At 39.0% G+C, this 21,536-nt stretch overlaps 1 protein-coding gene and 1 long non-coding RNA gene across 9 annotated transcripts in view; one reads left to right on the top strand and one right to left on the bottom strand.

The window, feature by feature from the left end:
* The window catches only part of Olr1 (oxidized low density lipoprotein (lectin-like) receptor 1), a 28,201-nt gene that overhangs the window by 5,044 nt on the left and 1,621 nt on the right, over nt 1-21,536 (top strand). The window contains exons 2-8 of one of the 6 annotated variants that reach the window (XR_001785081.2): nt 127-228; nt 2,182-2,427; nt 5,358-5,495; nt 8,664-8,801; nt 13,339-13,475; nt 14,108-14,223; nt 14,500-15,495. Coding sequence is in view for 5 of the 6 variants with exons in the window: in NM_138648.2 (NP_619589.2) it covers nt 127-228; nt 2,182-2,427; nt 5,358-5,495; nt 8,664-8,801; nt 13,339-13,475; nt 14,108-14,223; nt 14,500-14,641 (1,019 nt within the window). In the remaining variant the exon portion in view is untranslated. Of the gene's footprint in view, nt 1-126; nt 229-2,181; nt 2,428-5,357; nt 5,496-8,663; nt 8,802-13,338; nt 13,476-14,107; nt 14,224-14,499; nt 17,066-21,536 lie in introns of those variants that run through there. The other 5 variants (NM_138648.2, XM_017321300.1, XM_017321299.2 and 2 more) reach the window with 5 other exon arrangements.
* The window catches only part of Gm45969, a 41,914-nt gene continuing 20,983 nt past the window's right edge, over nt 606-21,536 (bottom strand). For 2 of the 3 annotated variants that reach the window (XR_001785379.2, XR_001785378.2), the window contains one exon: nt 606-1,076. This is a non-coding gene — a long non-coding RNA (predicted gene, 45969). Of the gene's footprint in view, nt 1,077-19,521; nt 19,562-21,536 lie in introns of those variants that run through there. The other variant, XR_001785380.1, reaches the window with a different exon arrangement.

Below are 21,536 nucleotides of genomic sequence, written 5' to 3'. Positions count from 1 at the left end.
TTCCATATAATCATCCACTGTTCCATCAGCACAGTGGGATTGAGGCCCCAAGGGATGCGGACCACAAAGCAAGCACAGGCACAGACAGGATTCAGTCTTTTCCAATTTTCTGATTCTCCTCTGCAGGTCTGCATTTGCTTTCTTCCCCATGGTGGTTCCCTGCTGCTATGACTCTGGTCATCCTCTGCCTGGTGTTGTCAGTGACCCTTATTGTACAGTGGACACAATGTAAGTGCTGAAATAGGGAACTGGAGTGGGCAATGAGGGTTATGAACACAGCACACAACAACTCAGATCAGCCTAGCTTTACATTCATTTTAGGCTAAATCTTTGAGTATTAATGAGTATACTGTGCTCATTCCTCCATTAGAGAGGGGAATGGGATGGAGACTACTAACAGCAGAATGCTTTTGTTTTGCTTCATGTTTCATGGAGGAGCTTAGTTATATCTTAGAATAATTTGGTAATAACTTGAAGTTTCTAATACATAGGGCTATCTGAGCAACCCAAGAGGAAAAGAAATCCCATTTACTTTTGTTTTGATAGATCTGGTACATTTTTAAGAATTATAATGGCCCCTTAAAAGATATGTAAAACACAGAGAGCAAGATGTATGTTGAGTTTATAACACGTAGGAAAGTAGAGATGCTGAGAAGGAAAAAGAAGTTAGAATGGGGGCAAGAATGGCTAAGAAGGAAAGATAATATTTTCTCTGCATCAACTAGCATGAGCAGGTTGCCAGTCTGAGTAGTTCCACCAGCCATGGTCCAAGATATAAGGACTCAAAAGTACCATTTGCTTCCCATATGTCTAGTTATCTAACTCCTTGTAATTGGGGGAAGTGGTACGTGGGGACTTGAGACCTCTCCAACTGATTGTTCAGGGCAAATAGCCCACTCGATGGCAGCAGTCAGAAGAATCTTCCTTTGAGGTATCCATCACTATCCAGCAGGCTCAGATTTGGCCTAAAGGCAAAGAATCAGCAGCCCCTTGCTTGTACTGGAAGAGAGCTGAGATCCTAGAACAGTTTCTTCAAATCCATTCAATTGCACAACATTCGTTTTGTCTCCACCCTCCTAAAAAACAACAAGAAGAAAAAATTACTTTCACTGCCAACATACAGAAATGTACAAATATTTCATGGGTGGTTGTCTCAAAAATGAAGGCAAATGTCAAAGTTCCTAAATAAAATTAGGAAGTCTGGCAGTGTAGACAGTGGGAGGAGCTATAGAGAAATTAAACTGACTAACTCGCTAATAGCAATTTCTTCTATGAGTTAGAGTCTAGGGAAAAGGTGACTATTATAGACTGCCAATATTTTATTTATTCTATTATAGTATTTCTTATCTTATCATTACTTTAATTCTTTTATTTTACAATTTTATGTTTTGAGGAATTTCAAGCACGTACATAATGCATTTTGATCAAACTCATCCCCATTTTCTTCATTTCATTTCCTCCCCACCCACCCATAACCCTTTCCTCTGAATTTCATGTGCTCTGGTTTTTCTTTTTAAGCCCATTGACTACTCAATGCTGGCTGTATGTATCTGGTATAGGGCCCTCTGCTGGAGCATAGGTAATCTCACAAGGGACACATCCATAAAGAAAACTGACTCTCCTTTTCCAGGATCCATCAATTGCCAATAGCTCCTCAACTAGAGGTGAGATTTGATGACTGCATGCTCATCCATTGTCTTTACCTTATTATTTTCAAGCTAAATATAGCTTGTGCACTCTGCACGCTGACCAAATCTTCTGCCACAGAGGGACATCACAACTCCTCATCCCTCTGCCAGGGCTACATCTCCACCCCTCCCCCCATGCCACTAAGCTACATCTCTATCCCTCACCACTCTGCCTCTAGGCTATACTATCATCTCTCAAAAAAACACAGAAGCATGGCACTTTTTATTCAGAAACATCTGCATGATCACTGGTAAAATTGCAATTTTGAAAAATACAGTTGAATAACATATTAGCCCATAAATTGTGAATAAACGAGGGCCATTTCCCGGAAGTCAATGAAGTGCATTTAGTCCTCCATCATTATTAAAGTTCAGAAGACATTTTCTGTCAACACTGATCTGTGGTCAAGATAGATTGTTTGAGTTGGTGTCTTTATTTTCTGGGCATCCAGGGGCAGCAGGCTAGAATGACTCTTAATTCTCTCTGGTTTAGTACGCCAGGTATCTGACCTCTTAAAACAATACCAAGCGAACCTTACTCAGCAGGATCGTATCCTGGAAGGGCAGATGTTAGCCCAGCAGAAGGCAGAAAACACTTCACAGGAATCAAAGAAGGAACTGAAAGGAAAGATAGACACCCTCACCCAGAAGCTGAACGAGAAATCCAAAGAGCAGGAGGAGCTTCTACAGAAGAATCAGAACCTCCAAGAAGCCCTGCAAAGAGCTGCAAACTCTTCAGGTACAGGGGAGGACTGGTGGGTGTTCAGCCCAGTCTTAATTAGGTTTAACAAAACCAGCACACTGCACATATGCCAAATATTCAGAGTGCCCTACACAGGCTCTCTGTTAGTGCCATTGCTCTTCTAGCCCAGGGGAAGCATAGTAACCATCAGAATTGCTCAAGCTCCCTTCTCATGGGCGTAAGGTTTCTTCCTTCTTTCAAATTCTGGCTTTGAGGTTTGGGCTGAAGCACTGTCCTGTCCCATTGTCACTTCTTGCCACAGATATGTTATTGTATCCTTCCAAATGCAACTTAGTCACTAGCCTCCATCCCCTTGGGGATGCAGTTAGCTTCATTCTGACCCTGTTTCCTAAATGGGCACTACATCTGTCTAAGTACAAGCAGTGGAGGTCAGCTGACTGAAGACTTAGGTAGATACTTTAGGTTGAACAAAAATAAGAGGTCTGGAAAGTGGGTGCATATAGGAATGGTTTCATTTGTCTAAAGGGATTAAGAATGTAGGGAGCAGAGAAAGACTAGATTGTGCTGACCACCTTTGTTCTATTAGAGATTGTTACTACATTTCTGCAATATTGATCTTTTCTGTAGTGGAATCAATGAGTTATGTGCTTCTAAGTACAGAGTTAGGTATGACAGAGTCTCTTTTACTACCATGTCCATTCCCACTAAGTGCTCAAATGAGGGCTCTATTCTCAGCATTAGCTATTAAGTGCCAGTCAAAAGCAAATTTGTCCAATTTCTTGCTTGTGTGGCTAACAGTTTAAATGTGCAGTTTCTTTTAATACATATATAATAATAATATAGGTGGCCATTCCTTCATTTTATAGGCAAAAATATTAAGAGCAGGATAGTTATCAATAATGATAATTTGATGTACAGTTACTCAGTTTTCAAGTCTTGACAGGTCCTGAATGGTGATGCAAGCCTTTAATCATAACTGAGGAGACAGAAGCAGGCAGATCTCTGAGTTCAAAGCCAGTGTGGTCTACATGGAGACATCTAGTCAGGGCTACATAAAGAACATAAATAAATAAATAAATAAATAAATAAATAAATAAATAAATAATATTTTCTGTATGAATAGGGTAATTTCAATTTGCAAAAGTAAACAGAATTTTTCAGAAAAAATTGACTTTGACTAGTATTAAACATATATTTAAATTCGCTAGGGAGGAAGTTTTCAATAAATTAAAAGGACCCAACACTTCAAATCAATTGTTAAGGGAAGGAAGCTTAAATATCAAAGATGGGTATGTTCATATACACAGGCAGCCAAAATACAAACTAGTGGTTTGTTTCACAGATGTAGTAGTGAAACAGTTTACATTTATCATCTGTAGATTGTGTGAGATTCAATCTGTGTTAGGGCCATGAGGAACCCTCTCTCAGAGATGCCAGAGATGAACTGTAGATCAGACATGGAATGCACATGTCTCTTTCTGGCAGATATAGTAGGTCTTGTTTTTCATTCCTTCTGATTCTAGATATAGCCAATTACTAGACACCACAGGTGAAAGCTTTGTTCACATGGCTTCAAAACAGTCTCATAAAAATATCATAATACTGAAATAGCATGTGTAAATATGAAGCTAATTTTCTCAAATTTGAGGAAGGTTTTATCTATCCTACTAACACATCTCGTATGATTTACTTGGAAGCTGAGGTGATGTAGGACTTCCAAAGGAATAGATTTTCATAATTAGCATTTAAATTAGTGATTCTTCTCAATCATTATCTCTACAAATAGCTTGATGAAAATGGTTGTAGGCTGCCAGATCCTGAACCTCTAGCAAGTCTAGAGCCCATAGACTACTTCCTCAATTAGTTCATCCACAAAGACATTTGAGAGGAAGTGTGCTCAGTGACTGTATTAGGTTCTGAAGAGGGACAGAAGCAACAGGATGACTATATATTTAAAGGGCATTTATTGGGCTGGTTTACATAGTATGTTTGGAGTGTCCCACAATGTTTATCTTGCACTGGATGAGTGGAGATCTATTTGGCAGTTGATCAACTAGAGAGCTTGGTTGTCTTAGCAACATCAATGTCTTCTGGCACTTCAGCCATCACAGGCATGTCCCGCACCCTGGCCTTTATTCCGTTCCAGATCTAAATAAGTTGACAACCTATGTTTATCAAAGACATCAAATACACACTCAACATTAGGTTCATTTTCCTGACTTCTTGATCTGTCAAATGAATAAGATTGGTGAAGTTTATCTCTGAGGTTTACAATGATTAAATGAGTTCACATCTGCAGAGTAACAGTTGTGCAATTGACAAATAATATTTGTACTCATTAACTTTTGTATGTAGTAGTAGGTATTGCTATAAGCTATATTATACTTTACACACACACACACACACACACACACACACACACACACAAAGAAATGTAGTTGATTTTAACACAGTATATACAGGCATGCCTTTCTCACGTTGCCATAAAATAGGCAAAGTGTCTAGACCATTTCTTTAGTCAAAAAACAAAACAAAACAAAAAAACCAAAAAACAAAAACCCTGATTTGTTTACATATACATACTAGGATGGGGGTAAGCAAATTAGAAGGAAAGTTCACATTTAGTTTCTGCTTTCATTATTCTAGAAACTTCCTACCTTAACGCTTAGGTACAAGTTTCCATTTTCTGTAGTTTTGTATGATATTCTTTCATTTATTTTAGATAGACTTTCACTCTGTACCTCAGGTTGGCCTGGAAATCATTATTTACACCAGATTGGCCTTGAACTCATGGAAATCCTCCTGCCTTCGTCTCTTGAGTTCTGAGATTGCAGGCAAGAGCTAAAATATTAGGCTTACATTTCTGTTTCTGGAGAAGCTTGCTTCTCTAAAATTGCTACAATGAAAATTGAACATTGTAATGTAACTCTTCTTAAGCACGTTTCCCCACTTTGCTCACACTGTAGAGGAGTCCCAGAGAGAACTCAAGGGAAAGATAGACACCATCACCCGGAAGCTGGACGAGAAATCCAAAGAGCAGGAGGAGCTTCTGCAGATGATTCAGAACCTCCAAGAAGCCCTGCAGAGAGCTGCAAACTCTTCAGGTACAGGGGAGGACTGGTGGGTGTTCAGCCCAGGCTCAATTAGGTTTAACAAATCCACTGCCCCACACATATGCCAAGCATTCAGAGTGCCATACACAGTCTCTCTTGAGTGCCTTTTCCACCCTAGCCCATGGGAGGCCTGCTAATCATCGGAATTGTTGGGGCTCTGCTTCTCGTGGGCATAAAGTTTTCTCCCTCCTTTCTTTCAAATTCTAGCTTTGAGGTTTGGACTGAAGTACTATCTTGTTCTATTGTCACCTCTTGCCACAGATACGTTATTGTATCCTTCCAAAAGCATCTTGGTCACTTGCCTCCCTTTCCTTGGGGCCTTCGTGTCATTGCAGTTCTTTAACTCAGCTCCTGTGTTAGCTTCATTCTGACCCTGTTTCCTAAGTGGGTACTACATCTGTCTAAGTACAACAGTGGAGGTCAGCTGCCTTTGTAAGAAGTGCTTAAATGAAGGCTCCATTCTCAGGATTGACAGTTAAGTGTCGGTCAAAAGCAAATTTCTTCAATGTCTTGTTTATGTTGCTAACAGTTTAATGTACAGTATCCTTGAATACAGATTATATAATAATTGTATTGAGAGTAGGATAGAGTTATCAATAATGAAGATGAGTGGTCTGATGTAAAATTTCTCAGTTCATAAATCTTTTTGGGCTAAGCATGGTTGAACACACCTTTAATCCTAAGAGGAGAGACAGAAGCAGGCAGATGTCTGAGTGCAAGGCCAGCCTTGTTTACACAGCAAGTTCTATCCAATGCTACAAGGAGAAAAAGAACAGAGAGACGGGAGAGAGAGAAGGAGGGGAAGAGGGAGGGAGGGCGGGAGAGAGGGAAGGAGGGAGAGAGGGAAGGAGGGAGGGAGGGAGGGAGGGAGGAGACTTTCATAATGAAAGGTGTAATTTAGATTTAGAAAACTAAACAGAAGGTTTTAGACAAATTGACCTTTGAATAGTGTCAAACATATATTTAATTTCTCTAGAGAGAAACTTTTCAATAAATCAAGGGGACTCAACTCTTCAAACCAGTTTTTAAGGGAAGGAGGCTTAAATATCAAGGATGGGGGTGTTTACATGCTGAGACAACCAAAATCTCAACCAATGGTTTGTTTCCCAGATGCAGCAGTGAAACAGTTTACATTTATCAGCTGTAGATTGTGTGGGAGTCAATCTGTGTCAGGACCATGGAGAACCCTCCCTTAGAGATGCCAGAGATGAACTGTAGATCAGACACAGAACTCACATGATTCATTCTGGCAGATATTCTAGGTTTTGTGTTCCATTCCTTCTAATGCTAGATGTAGCCAATTAGTAGAGACACCAGATGCATTCTTTGATCACATGGCTTCAGAAAAAGTCTAATAAAAATATCATAATACTGAAATCCCATGTAGAAAAAAATGCAGCTAGTTTTCTCAAATTTGAGGGAGTTTTAGCTGTCCTACTAACAGATCTGGTATAATTTACTTAGAAATTAAGAAGATTCGAGGTCATCAGAAGAACAGTGTTTATACTCAGCATCAGAACTGGTGCTGCTTCTAAACTTTTCCTATGAAAATAGTCTGATGATAATGCCAGGTTCCCTATAGGTCCCCAAATCATGAGTGTCAAGCATGTTCTGAATCTGCGTGTCTAGATCCCACAGAGGGGTATTTCCTCAATTAGTTCGCCCTCAAAGCCATTTGAGAGGAAGTGTGCTGTAGTGAACGTAATAGAATCTAAAGAGGAACAGAAGCAGCAGAAAGACTATGTATTAAAAGGGGTTTTACTTTAGTGGTTTACGTAATATGTCTGGAACACCCAACAAGGGATATCTCACACTGGATGGGTGGAGAATTTGGCAGTTGAATAGTTGTTAAGACTGGGAGTCTCACCTGTCATTACCTGGCACTGAAAATCTGAAATATCTCAGAAGAACTACTTATCTTCAGTCTATTTTAGAGGTCAGAAGAAACCGATTCTAATATCAATAAAGGACTGCAGCCATGGGGTTGATAAACTTGCCTGCACAGTGAATATTTATTAGCACAGAGCAAAATTCCCATATTTCTTGTCTTTGTGTTGACACAGGAAGGGAATGTCCATATTTAGAGGAGGGTTTCTCATGTCAGATAATCTCACTGTGAAACTGTCTCACAGGCATGACCAGCAGCCTGGCTTTTAGCCCATTCCAGATCCAAATAAGTAGACATCAAAAGTTTATCAAAAGACATTACATACTCACTCAACCACTCAACATTAGGTTCAAACTCCTGACTTCTTGATCTGTCAAGTGAAGAAGATGATTGATGGGAGTTTATCTCTCTGAGTTTTGAAATGATTAAATGAGCTCAGATATGCAAAGTACTTCCAACAGTTTGTGCAATTGGCAAATAAAATTTGTGTTCATTAAATTTTATACGTACTAGTAGGTATTGATGTAAGCTATATTATACTTCACACACACACACACACACACACACACACAGACAGAGAGAGAGAGAGAGAGAGAGAGAGAGAGAGAGAGAGAGAGAGAGAGAGAGAAATGTAGTTGATTTTAATATAGTACATAGAGGCATGCCTTTCTCACTTTGCCATAATATAAGCAAGATGTCTAGACCAATTCTTTGGTCAAAAAACCTGATTTGTTTATCTTTATATACTATAATGGATTCAGACAAATTATGAGGGAAGTTCACATTCTGCTTTAGATTTCCGTATACCCTTTCTACTTTAGTTTCTGCTTTCATTATTCCAGAATCTTCCTACTTTATCATTGATGTACATGACTTCATTTTCTTTAGGTTTGTTTGACTTTTTTGTGCGTGTTTTGCTTTGTTTCTTTGTTTGTTTGTTTTAAACAGAGTCTCATTCTGTAGCCCAGGTTAACCTGGGAGTCATCATTTAGATCAGATTGGTCTCGAACTCATGGAAATCTTCTGTCCTTAGTCTTTTTGGTTTTGAGATTATAGGTAAGAGCTACCATCTTAGGCTTACATTTGTCTTCCTGATGAAGCTTGCTTCTCTAAAATTTATCAGGTATATTTGTGCTACAGTGAAAACTAAAATATTAATTAAGTACTTATAAAATTTAATGAACACAAATTTTATTTGCCAATTGCACAAACTGTTGGAAGTACTTTGCATATATTCTTAAGTACTTTTTCCCACTTTGCTCACACTGTAGAGGAGTCCCAGAGAGAACTCAAGGGAAAGATAGACACCCTCACCTTGAAGCTGAACGAGAAATCCAAAGAGCAGGAGGAGCTTCTACAGAAGAATCAGAACCTCCAAGAAGCCCTGCAAAGAGCTGCAAACTTTTCAGGTACAGGGGAGGACTGGTGGGTGTTCAGCCCAGTCTTAATTAGGTTTAACAAAACCAGCACACTCCACATATGCCAAATATTCAGAGTGCCCTACACAGGCTCTCTGTTAGTGCCATTGCGCTTCTAGCCCATGGGAAGCGTAGTAACCATCAGAATTGTTCAAGCTCCCTTTTCATGGGCACAAGGGTTTCTTCCTTCTTTCAAATTCTGGCTTTGAGGTTTGGGCTGAAGCACTGTCCTGTCCCATTGTCACTTCTTGCCACAGATATGTTGTTGTATCCTTCCAAAAGCAACTTAGTCACTAGCCTCCCTTTCCTTGGCAGGGGGGTGGTCTTCATGTGAATGCAGCTCTTTAGCCCAGCTCCGTGTTAGCTTCATTCTGACCCTGTTTCTTAAATGGGCACTACATCTGTCTAAGTACAACAGTGGAGGTCAGCCCACTGAAGACTTAGGTGGATACTACAGACCGAACAAAAACACAAGGTCTGGAAAGTAGTTTTATATAGGAGTTGAGATAGTTTCATCTGTCTAAAGGTATTAAGAATCTAGGGAGCAGAGAAAGAATAGATTGTGCTGACCACCTTTGTTCTATTAGAGATTGCTACTACATTTCTGCAATATCGATCTTTTCTGCAGTGAAAACAATGAGATATGTGTTTCTAAGTACAGAGTTAGGTGTGATGGAGTCTATTTTACTACCATGTCTATTCACAGAAAATGCTCAAATAAGGGCACCATTTTCAGGATTAGCAAGTAAATGCCAGTAAAAAGCAAATTTGTCCAATGTCTTGCTTATGTGGCTAACAGTTTAAATGTGCAGTTTCTTTTAATACATATATAGTAACAATATAGGTGGCCATTCCTTCACTGTATAGGTAAAAATATTAACAGCAGGATAGAGTTTAACAGTAATAATGATGAGTGGTTAGATATTAAGTTACTTAGTTTATAAGTCTTTTCAGGCAGGCAGGTAGGTCCCTGAGTGCAAGGCCAACCTGGTCTACATAGCAAGTTTCAGGCATAGCTGCAGGAAGAGATTCATTGCATGTATGTATGTATAAATAAATAAATAAATAAATAAATAAATAAATAAATAAATGTATTTTTGTATAAATGTGGTAATAGCAGGTAGGTCTCTGAGTGCAAGGCCAACCTGGTCTACATAGCAAGTTTCAGGCATAGCTGCAGGAAGAGATTCATTGTATAAATAAATAAATAAATAAATAAATAAATAAATAAATAAATAAATGTTATTTTTGTATAAATGTGCTAATTCAAATTTGCAAAACTAAACATTGAGTTTTAGACAAATAGACCTTCAACTAGTGTGGAATATATATTTAATTTCTCTACAGAGGAACTTTTCAATAAGTTAAAGGAATCCAACACTTCAAACCAATTTTTAAGAAATGGATTCTTAAATATCAACGATGGGAGTGTTTTCTTATGCAGACAGCCAAAATCCCAACCAGTGGTTTGTAGTAGTAAAACAGTTTACATTTATCACCTGAAAATTTTTTGGGATTCATCTGTGTCAGGTTCATGAAAAGCTCTCTCTCAGAGATGCCAGAAATGAACAACAGATCAGACACAGAGTATATATTTCCCTTTCTGGCAGATACATAGGTCTGGTTTTCCATTCCTTTAAATGTTAGATATATCCAATTAGTAGCAATCCCAGATGCATGCTTTGATCATGTGGCCTCAAGAAAAAAACACATAAAAATATCATAATACTGAAATCCCAGATGGAAAATGAGGCTGATGTTCTCAAATTTGCGGAAGGTTTTACCTGTCCTACTAACAGATCTGGTATGATTTACACAGAAGGAAAGGAGATATAGGGTCTTCAAAGGAATAGATTTTTTTCCATCTAGCATTAGATTTGGTGGTTCTTCCTAATCTGTATCTATGAAAATCGCTTGATGTAAATGGCCAGTTTCCTGTAGGCTCTTAAACCCTGAAAGAGCATGTCTAGAGCCCAAAGAGGAGTATTTCCTCAATTAGTTCATGCACAAAGACATTTGAGAGGAAGTGTCCTACAGTGGGTGTATCAGGTTCTGAAGAGAAACAGAAGCAATGAAATGACTACATATTTAAAGGGCACTTAATAAGTTGGTTTACATAATGTCTGGAGAATTCAACAATGGTTATCTTATACTATATGGGTGGAAAATTTGGCAGTTGATGACTAGAGAGCTTAGTTGTCTCACTTGCCATTGACTAGCACTGAGGTTCTGGAATATCCTCAAAGAGCTACTGATCTTCAGTCAATTTTGGAAGCCAGAAGAAGTTGATCATGGAAGGAACGCCACCATGGGATTGATAAAGTTGCCTGCAGAGTAGTTGTTCACTAGCACAAAGCAAAATTCTTTTCTCCCTCCTTGACTCTGTGTTGACACAGGAAGGAGATGCCCACATTTAGCTCTCCTGATTTCAAATAATCTGATTAAGAAAATCCTTCAGGGGCATGTCCAGCAGCCTGTAATTTAGTCCTTTCCAGATCCAGATAAGTTGGCAACCAAGGTTTATCAACAGACATTAAATACATATGCAACATTAGGTGCAAATTCCTAACTTCTTGATCTGTCATATGAAGATGATTAGTGGAGTCTGCCTCTTGAGTTTTACAATGATTAAATGGGTTCACATACGCAAAGTACCTCCAACCTTCTGTGCTTTGTAAATAATATTTGTATACATTAATTTGTATGTAATACTAGATATTGTTTTATGCTATATAATGTTTTACACAGACACACACACACACAGTTGGCTTTAAAATCACATATAGAGGCATGCCTTTCTCATTTTGGCATCATGTAGACAAAGTGTCTAGACCATTTCGTTAGTCCAAAAAACCTGATTTGTTTACACTTGCAACTGCAATGGGCTAGACTAATCATGAAGAAATTTGCACACCCTGCTTTAGACTCATGTGTCCCTTAAACGTTTCTTTCTGCTTTCATTATTCCAACATATTTCTACTTTATCATTTATGTACATACTTTTGTCCTTATAGTTTTGTTTATTTTTTATTGTTCATTTTAGATAGATTCCCACTCCATAGCCCAGGTTGGCCTAGGACTCATTATTTAGATCAGATTGGCCTTGAACTCATGGAAAGCCTCTTGACTTAGTCTTCTGAGTGCTGGGATTTCAGGCAAGAGCCACCACATTAGGCCTCCATTTGCCTTTCTGATGAACTTCACATGTATAAAATTATCAGATGATTTTGTTCCACAACCAAAATTTACATTACAATGTAACTCTCCTTAAGGACTTTCTCCCTGCTTTTGCCACACTGTAGGGCAAAAGGCAATTCCTTGTGTGCCACCATCACAACTGGGTTGGTGATGACTGTGCTGATGGTCTGGGAGTTCTCAGCACATAGATATGGATACTTTTACCTACTGCCTTCTCCCAGATTAGATTTGCTGGGTTCCTTATGCAATTTTTCTGCTAGGAACTTCTTAGTTCCAAAAATCTCACTGAAATTAAGAGTCTTCATTTTCTATCAATACAACATTCTCCCTAAAATAAACTTGTCCAAAAGAATGGGAGCCACTGTGCAGAGGTAAATTTTCTAGCATACATACTTGAGGAAGGAAAAAGAAGCAGATAAAATTAACTGTAATGACATAGGTTTCTTAACCAAAGCATCTGAAATATTAATTTAACATAAACCAGTGTGATGTTCTCAATGGGCTACTCTGCATGGCTCTGTCTAGCTCTCAAAGTCACATGTGTGCTTTAAATGCAAGCACAGTGTCTGCAAAGGTTTCACAAACTACACTGGGGACTATATCAGATAGCATAGGGATAAGAGAATGAGATAAAGTAGTGAAAACTAAGTTACTCAGAGAAATGGAGCTTTTAAATGTATATCTGACTTTGTAATAATAGAATTGCCAGTGAATATACCTTTCTTTAACTCTCCTTTTCAACATTTCTAATATAACTTTTAAAAAATCAAATTCTAAACTCATATACTAATCTATGTCTTCAAAAATGGTAGATGAAATGCTAAATGGACAGTCAGCTTAGATTATTAAAATCAGAATGCCTTATCTCTTTTTATTCGAAAGTATATATAGTTGAAGAATACACAAACACACACACACATAAAGGGAAGGAAGAGGAACTGTGAGGAGTGAAAATATAATGTATGAAAACCCTCTATTTTCAATAAAAAAAGAAAATATATAAAGGGAAATAAGAGTTGGAAAAATGACTCAGTGATTAAGAGTACTGTCTGCTCTTCCAGAGAACTTAGGTAGGGCAGCTACACAGCAGCTCATTGTGTCAACAATCCACTTCCAATAGATCTGACGTTAGCTTCTGGTCTCTGAGAGCACTGTGTGCATAAGGTGCATATAGATATAGCTTAGATACAGGTACAGATACACATACATCTATATGGGAAGTAAAGACTCTGGCCATTCTGGTGTCTATAGAATCTGGGATTTTTCCTAAGGAAGCATTGAAGAAATGTTTTTACTCAGAACTCATCCATTCTATGTTAACATTTCCTAGGTCCTTGTCCACAAGACTGGCTCTGGCATAAAGAAAACTGTTACCTCTTCCATGGGCCCTTTAGCTGGGAAAAAAACCGGCAGACCTGCCAATCTTTGGGTGGCCAGTTACTACAAATTAATGGTGCAGATGATCTGGTGAGTCATTTGGGGTGACAGCAATGGATTATGGTTGGTAAAAGAAAATGGAGGCTTAGGAATTTGGGGGAGTATCTTATTCAGGTTTTGTTGTTGTTGGTGGTGCTGTTGTTTTGTTTTGTTTTCTGTGAATAAATGTCATGACTATGGCAACTCTTATAAAGGAAATCATTTATTTTGGGCTACCTAACAGTTCAGAGGACTAGTCCTTTGTCAGTGTGTGGAAAGTATGGCAGTACGCAAACAGACATGATTCTGGAGAGGAATTGAGAATTCTATGTCTGGATATACAGACAGCAGGAAGAGAGTGACACTGGACTTGGCTTGAGCTTCTCAAACCTCAAAGCCCACCCCCAGTGACACACTTCCTCCAACAGGGCACATATTCAATTATGCCACTCCCTATGAGACTAAGAGGGCTACTTTCATTCAAACCACCACAGGGAGGAACACTTGTTTGAGAGAGAAAATAGCTGTTTTATAAGCGGATTCCTTACTTGGTCTTGGGAATATAGGATGTGAAGTCTCTATAGACCTTTGTAATCATTTTCATTAAAGCACCAAGGCATGTTGAAAATCTTTTTGCTATTTAGTTTGATGATCTGAAACTCAAGAGTGCTGTCTTTCCACAGACATTCATCTTACAAGCAATTTCCCATACCACCTCCCCGTTCTGGATTGGATTGCATCGGAAGAAGCCTGGCCAACCATGGCTATGGGAGAATGGAACTCCTTTGAATTTTCAATTGTAAGTCTACTACTCCTCTTGGTGGCCATTTTGAGTGTTCTATTCCTGTCTGGACCTGCTTGGAAGTCCCTGTCATAGTCCACCTATGTCCTCTTCTTGTCAGAATGAAGAGTGGGAAATACACTAAAATGACAAGAGGGTTTGTCATCTGCCCCTTCTTCATACCTTGCTGGCATTTTCTTTCACAGTTCTGCTGATTTAAAGCTTTGAGACAGGGTTGATTTCTAACATAAAGATGATATATGTCCTGTTTTATTTTTTTCTATCTACCTGCAGCTTTAAGACCAGGGGCGTTTCTTTACAGCTATATTCATCAGGCAACTGTGCATACCTTCAAGACGGAGCTGTGTTCGCTGAAAACTGCATTCTAATTGCATTCAGCATATGTCAGAAGAAGACAAATCATTTGCAAATTTAGTGAATCTAAAGATTCTGGAGAAGACCATGAGAAGACTTTTGACTGTCGCTCTGAAATTTAAGCTATTCTTTATTACCTGCATGTAAAGCATGTTGGCCTTGACATCTGTCAGTTACCTGATAGCTACAGTTCACCTCAACAAAGACAAGGACCAGAAGCAAATACTGGTGGATCCAGATGTTTGAAATCTTTGTATCAAAACGTGTGAGTTCAATTGTTTATCCATATACACTGGCCTTGCCCCTCCAAAGTCTCCCAACCAACCTGCAATCCTTCTTCCCCTTCGTGTTTTAAATGATGCTTCCTGCCTGACCTGGCCATGCTTTGTACTCAGTCTCCTCTACCTCAGTATGCCTCCTGTTGCCGCATGAAAGACAGGATGTAGAAATCCTCCTCAAGTGCAGGCAGAGGGCTCAAAGGCAAAGCTCGTCCGAGAAATAACATGCAAAGAAACAGAACTGGAAAAACTACACTGCAAACAGGAACTCATGATCTCTAAAAAGCCATGGCTTGATCTTTATGACAGGAGTCCATCTCCAGACTGCACTTTTACACACATATTTTTTATTTTCCTTTTATTGTAAGTTTATGGATAGTTTGCCTACTTGAATTCTGTGTACCACATGAGTGCCTGGTGCCACTGAAGATCAGAAGAGGACATCAGATTCTCTGGATCTGGAATTGCAGATGGTTGTAAGCTGCTATGTAGATGTGAAGAATTGAATTCGTGTCCCCTGGAAGAACAGCCAGTACTCTTTGCCATGAGCTATCTCTCAAGCTCCTGTGATCAATTCTTGTATCAGTTATGTCTCCATTTTTGCTCTACCAAAGAACAGTGTTATAACTTTAAAACAGTAAGTATTTTCATTATTCTAGGGGTATTATAGCAGATATATAGATATAGATATAGATGATATAGATATAGATATAGATATAGATATAGATATAGATATAGATATAGATATAGATATAGATATAGATATAGATATAGATATAGAGTGTGTGTGTGTGTGTGTGTGTGTGTGTGTGTGTGTTTCTATGCTAGATACATCCTTGAGAAGATGAGACAGTTTTGTGTGAAATGAGTTTGTAATAATCCAAATTTAAAAATAAATTCGATGATTACCTGTAGTGGTCATATTACCACAGCTAAGATGATGAACATACCTGTCACTTCTGCCCCTTTCCAAAGCCTCCCCCCTAAAACAAACACCAATCTGCTTTCAGTTCGCATTTTATAGAGCTTATCATTTTGTTTTTAAGACAGAATCTCATTATATAGTTCTGGCTGGCCTGGAACTCACTACACAGAGCAGGCTGGCCTCCACCTTCTAGAGCTCCTCCTGCCAGACTCCCAAACCTTAAGACTGAAGGAGTGCCCTGCCATGTGTGACTCAAACACCTTAATGTGAATGGAATAGCATAAGATGTCCAGGTTTTTTCAGTCCAGCTTCTTCCACTTGGTACAATTTTTAATTTTTGTGTTCATACATCTCCACCACAGTGTTTGTATCAGTTCATCATTCTTTTCAAATGTTGAGCCTTCCCCTGTGGATCTATAGTGTCATTTGTTATCTGTGTATTTGTTGATGCGATTTGGGTTGTTTTTATTTGGGGTCACCTACAAATAAAGCTGCTATGGATGTCCATGGACAAGGCTAATATCTTAGGTAAGCACCTACGAGTAAGATGCTTGGGTCATTCAGTGTGGGAATATATGGTTGGCTATTTTAACCATTCCTGTTTGAAAACATTAATTTTTTTATTTTTGAAATCAATTTTTTAAAAAATTAGTCTATTTTACATCTCAACCCCAGTTTCTCTTCCTCCTCTCCTCTCAACCTTCTCCCACCTTCTCTCCCTGACCCCATCCACCCCTCCTCCCTTTCTCTCCAGAAGAGGGGAGGCCTCCCATGGATGCCAACCAGCCTCAGCATCTCAAGTTACAGTAAGAATAGGTTTGTCTTCTCTTGTGAAAATCTTAATTTTTAGATTTATCTATTATATATGCAGTACTTTGCTTGCACATATGTATTGGTACCATGTACATGAATGGTACCAGAGAAAGTCAGAAGAGGCCATTGTATTTTCTGGGACTGGAATTACAGACGGTTTTGAACAATCCTATAGACTCTGGGAACTGAACCCAGGTCCTCTGGAAAGGCAAGCAGTGCTCTTAACCCCTGAGCCATTTCTTCTGGCCTTTTAGCAATTTTTATTAATATATAACTGTGTATAATTGCACTTTTAGCTCAAAGTTCTTAAGTGTCAAATAGTCTTGGATTTATTTTCATGTTATCACTGTCTGTACAATTTCTGTGATGAAATAACTGAGCATATATTTTGAGAATTTGGTTTTCTTAAATTTTAAATCTGAAGGATTTACATATTTGAGAATAAAAACCAGCCAGATATGAAACAAGAGTGAGTGTTTGTTTGTTTCTTTGTTTGTTTTGGATTACAGCTCATCTTTTTTTTGTGGTTGGTTTTTTTCTGTTGGTTTTTGAACAGAACATTCACAAAACAGATGTTTTTAAATTTTGATGAAGTCCATTTTCATATTTCAGCCATTATTTCTAAGAACTCACTGCCTAATTCAACACTATAAAACTTTTCTTACACCGTTTGATCCTGAGAGGTTACAGCTTCGGGTTTTACCGTGAGGTCTAAGACTATTTCAGACACTTTGCAGGTTATGCATTGAAGCTCCTGGTTTTGCATGTGGCCTTCCTATTGTTTCAACAACCTCACGGGCTACTGTTGCCCTTAGAAGCCCTTTATAGTTTCCACATGCTCTGTCCCATTGGCTTCTCTGTCTATTTTCCTACCATGACCACTGAACTATTTTGGATGCTATAGTTTAATAATAAACATTGAAATCAGGCAGTGGTGATGCTTGAAGCATATTCTTATCCAAAGCTATTTCAGTTGATTTGTGCTGTGTTCAGTTTTGAGCCGGCTCATCAACTCCATAAAACCCCTTTTAGAATTTTGGTTTTAATCATATTGAATCTATAGAAAAGTTTTGAGAGAGTTAAAACCTTTAAAATGCTAATTCATAGACACTCATGGTGGCTCACATCTTTATCCCTGCACTCAGGAAGCAGAGGCAAATAGATATCTATGAGTTCAAAGCCAGCCAGGACTACGTAGTGAGATCCTATCTCAAAATAAAAGAAAAGAATACTGATTCCCACACAAAGTACAATTACTCATGCATTCTTTGAACTTGTTGGACAATGTTTTGTATTTTTCTGTGACATTATAGACTGTCATTACATGTTTCATACTTCCCAAGTTACTATAGAGGGAATTATCACCTACAGCTTTGATTTATAAGTAGTTTTTGTTAATGTACTAAAAAATCAATGGATTTCATACTAGTCTTGTAATGTGAGACCTTGGTAACATCATTCCATTATTTTTGCAACTTTTCTTCCATAAGCTGTTGGATTTTTCAGCACAAGCAACCTAAACATATTTAAATAAAAATGCTTCATGCTTTCATGAATGTCTATATTTTGACCTTACCTTAGATTATTAAACCTTAAGCGTGATGTCAACTATACATTTTTCATAAATGATTTTTGTCAATTTAAAAAGTTACTTCTTTGCCGGGCATGGTGGCGCATGCCCTTAGTCCCAGCACTCGGAAGGCAGAGGCAGGTGGATTTCTGAGTTCGAGGCCAGCCTGGTTTACAAAGTGAGTTACAGGACAGCCAGGGCTAAACAGACAAACCCTGTCTTGAAAAAACAAAAACCAAAAAAAAAAAAAAAACACAAACAAACAAACAAAAAAACCCAAAAACAAAACAAAATAAACAACCCCCCCCAAAAAAAGAGAAGTTACTTCTTTTTTGCCTTTATTTTTTACTAGATATTTTCTTCATTTACCTTTCAAATGCTATCCCAAAAGTCTCCTATGCCCTCCCCCTGCCCTGCTCCCCAACCCACCCACTCCTGCTTCCTGGCCCTGGCATTCCCCTGTACTGGGGAATATGATCTTCACAAGACTAAGGGCCTCGCCTCCTATTGATGGCTGCCTAGGCCATCCTCTGCTACATATGCAACTAGAGACACAGTTCTGGGGGGTACAGGTTAGTTCATATTGTTGATCCTCCTATAGGGTTGCCGACCCCTTTAGCTCCTTGGATACTTTCTCTAGCTCCTTCTTTAGGGGCTGTGTGTTCTATCCAATAGATGACTGTGAGCGTCCACTTCTGTATTTGCCAGGCACTGGCATAGCCTCACAAGAGACAGCTATATCAGGGTCCGGTCAGCAAAATCTTGTTGGCATATGCATTAGTGTCTGGGTTTGGTGGTTGTATATGGGATGGATCCCTGGGTGGGGCAGTCTCTGGATAGTTCTTTCTTCCATCTCAGCTCCAAACAGTCTTTGTAACTCCTTCCATGGGTATTTTGTTCCCCATTCTAGGAAGGAACGAAGTATCCAGGTACCAAAATTAAATCAGGATCAGGTCAATGATCTATACAGTCCCATATCCCCTAAAGAAATAGAAGCAGTCATTAATAGTCTCCCAACCAAAAAAAAAAAAAAAAAAAAAAAAAGCCCAGGACCAGATTGTTTTTTGTGCAGAGTTCTATCAGACCTTCAAAGAAGACCTAACTCCAATTCTTCTCAAACTATTCCACAAACTAGAAACAAAAGGTACTCTATTCTCTACCCAATTCATTCTATGAAGCCACAATTACTCTGATACCTAAACCACATAAAGACCCAACACAGAAAGAGAACTTCAAACCAGTTTCCCTTATGAATATCGATGCAAAAACACTCAATAAAATTCTCACTAACCGAATCCAAGAACACATCAAAACGATCATCCATAATGATTAAGTAGGCTTCATTCCAGGGATGCAGGGATGGTTTAATATAAGGAAATCCATCAACATAATCCACTATATAAACAAACATAAAGACAAAAACCACATGATCACCTCGTTAGATGCTGAGAAAGCATTTGACAAACTCCAACACCAATTCATGATAAAAGTGTTGAAAAGATCAGGAATTCAAGTCCCATACCTAAACATAATAAAAGCAATATACTGCAAACCAGTAGCCAATATCAAACTAAATGGAGAGAAACTTGAAGCAATTCCACTAAAATCAGGGACTAGACAAGGATGCCCACTTCCTCCCTACCTATTTAATATAGTACTTGAAGTCCTAGCTAGAGCAATTAGACAACAAAAGGACCTCAAGGGGATACAAATTGGAAAGGAAGAAGTCAAAATATCACTGTTTGCAGATGATATAATAGTGTACATAAGTGACCCTAAAAATTCCACCAGGGAACTCCTAAACCTGATAAACAGCTTCAGTGAAGTAGCTGGATGTAAAATTAACTCAAACAAATCAGTGGCCTTCCTTTACAAAAAGAACTTACTTCTTAAACTCTTTTATATTAATGTGTCTTTCTGCATATGTGCACTAACATGCATGAGTGATTGTGTGTGTGTATCTGTGTGTGTATCTGTGTACGTATGTGCGTGTTAACATTTGTCTCTATGAGTATACACATGTTGTGTGGTAGCATGCCCAGCCATTACCTGAGTGCTGTTGGTCTGAACTCTGGAAGTTATTTCCTGTTCTCTCAATTTTTATCTCTAGATAAACATTTTCATCATGGGATATTTTTTCTAAAGATCTTTGTTCTTTCTTTAACATGCATTATTTATTGTGTGCATGACATTGGTGAGTATGTGTGTGCACCACAGCATGCACAGCCAGAGGACAACTCCAGGGAGCTGGTTTTCCATTCCCATTGAATGCTCCCAGGGATGGGACTCAGATCATCTGGCTTGGTGACAAGTGCCCTGATCTGCTACGCCATCTCGCTAGACCCGAATCGTCCTTTTTCTCTAGTGTAAGTCTGCTGGGGATGAATATTTATTACTCTTTCATGTTTGATACTATTATTCCACAACCATTTGTGAAAGTCTTTTCCATGACTACAGGCACCTAGATAAACAGCTTTGGCTTTCTGAACTTTAAGTATTTTGTTCTCAGTTCTCTCATTGCTAGCATGTGTGTGTCGGGGGTAGGAGTTGCTCACCCATGCAGGTGCACATGGATGAAGACCTGAGGCTGATGTTGGGTATCTTCACTCACTTCCCTACCTTGTTCTTGCACACAGTTTCTCCCACTGAGCCTGGAACTTTGGCTTGGGCTAGACTGTGTGGCCAGAAAGCTCCAAGAATCATCTTGTTGCCACAGTCTTAAACTGGGCTTACAGGCCTGTGACATCTGCTGGGGCCCAGACTCAGGTTCTCAGGCTTCTGTAACCAACAGTCTACTCTCAAAGCCACCTCCCAGCCTTCAGAGCTTCAGTTTATGTGACATATAATTTACTATTCCCACCCACCCCCTTGAGACTACTTCTTTTATTGGGGAGATGACAAACAAACAAACAAACATACATAAAACCAAAAATCAAAACAAACAAACAAACAAACAACAAAAACAGGGTGCTAGAAATAAAAAGTCAGTTTGGACTCAAGCCCATCCAGACCGTGGTCACAGTTTTTAGGGAGATGCCACTGTGCACCAAGGAAGGGGAGCAGAGGGAGTTCAAGCCAAGAGGAAGAGTGGCAGCAATGTCCATAGGATTTCCAAGTGTTCCCCTGATGGTGGTACCTCCATTTTCCACTCACTGTGAAACTACTGGACTAGAAGCTCCCTGTTACCCCCTCCCTTTCTCCCTACCCTCTCCTTTCTTCCTTCCCTTTATCTCCCTTTCCTTTCTCTTTTCCTTCCCTACCTGCTGGACTTTGCTCTGTACTGCTGATTCGCTACCGGCTCTGCACAGATCTCTCGGTCTCTGCCTGTGAATTCTTAGTATCTTTGTCTTTCCAGATGGCTCAGCTTACG

The sequence above is a fragment of the Mus musculus genome, chromosome 6, assembly GCF_000001635.26.
Source record: "Mus musculus strain C57BL/6J chromosome 6, GRCm38.p6 C57BL/6J".
Classification (NCBI taxonomy): domain Eukaryota; kingdom Metazoa; phylum Chordata; class Mammalia; order Rodentia; family Muridae; genus Mus; species Mus musculus.
Note: the sequence above shows the minus strand (reverse complement) of the source record. Positions and strands in the feature narration are given on the sequence as shown.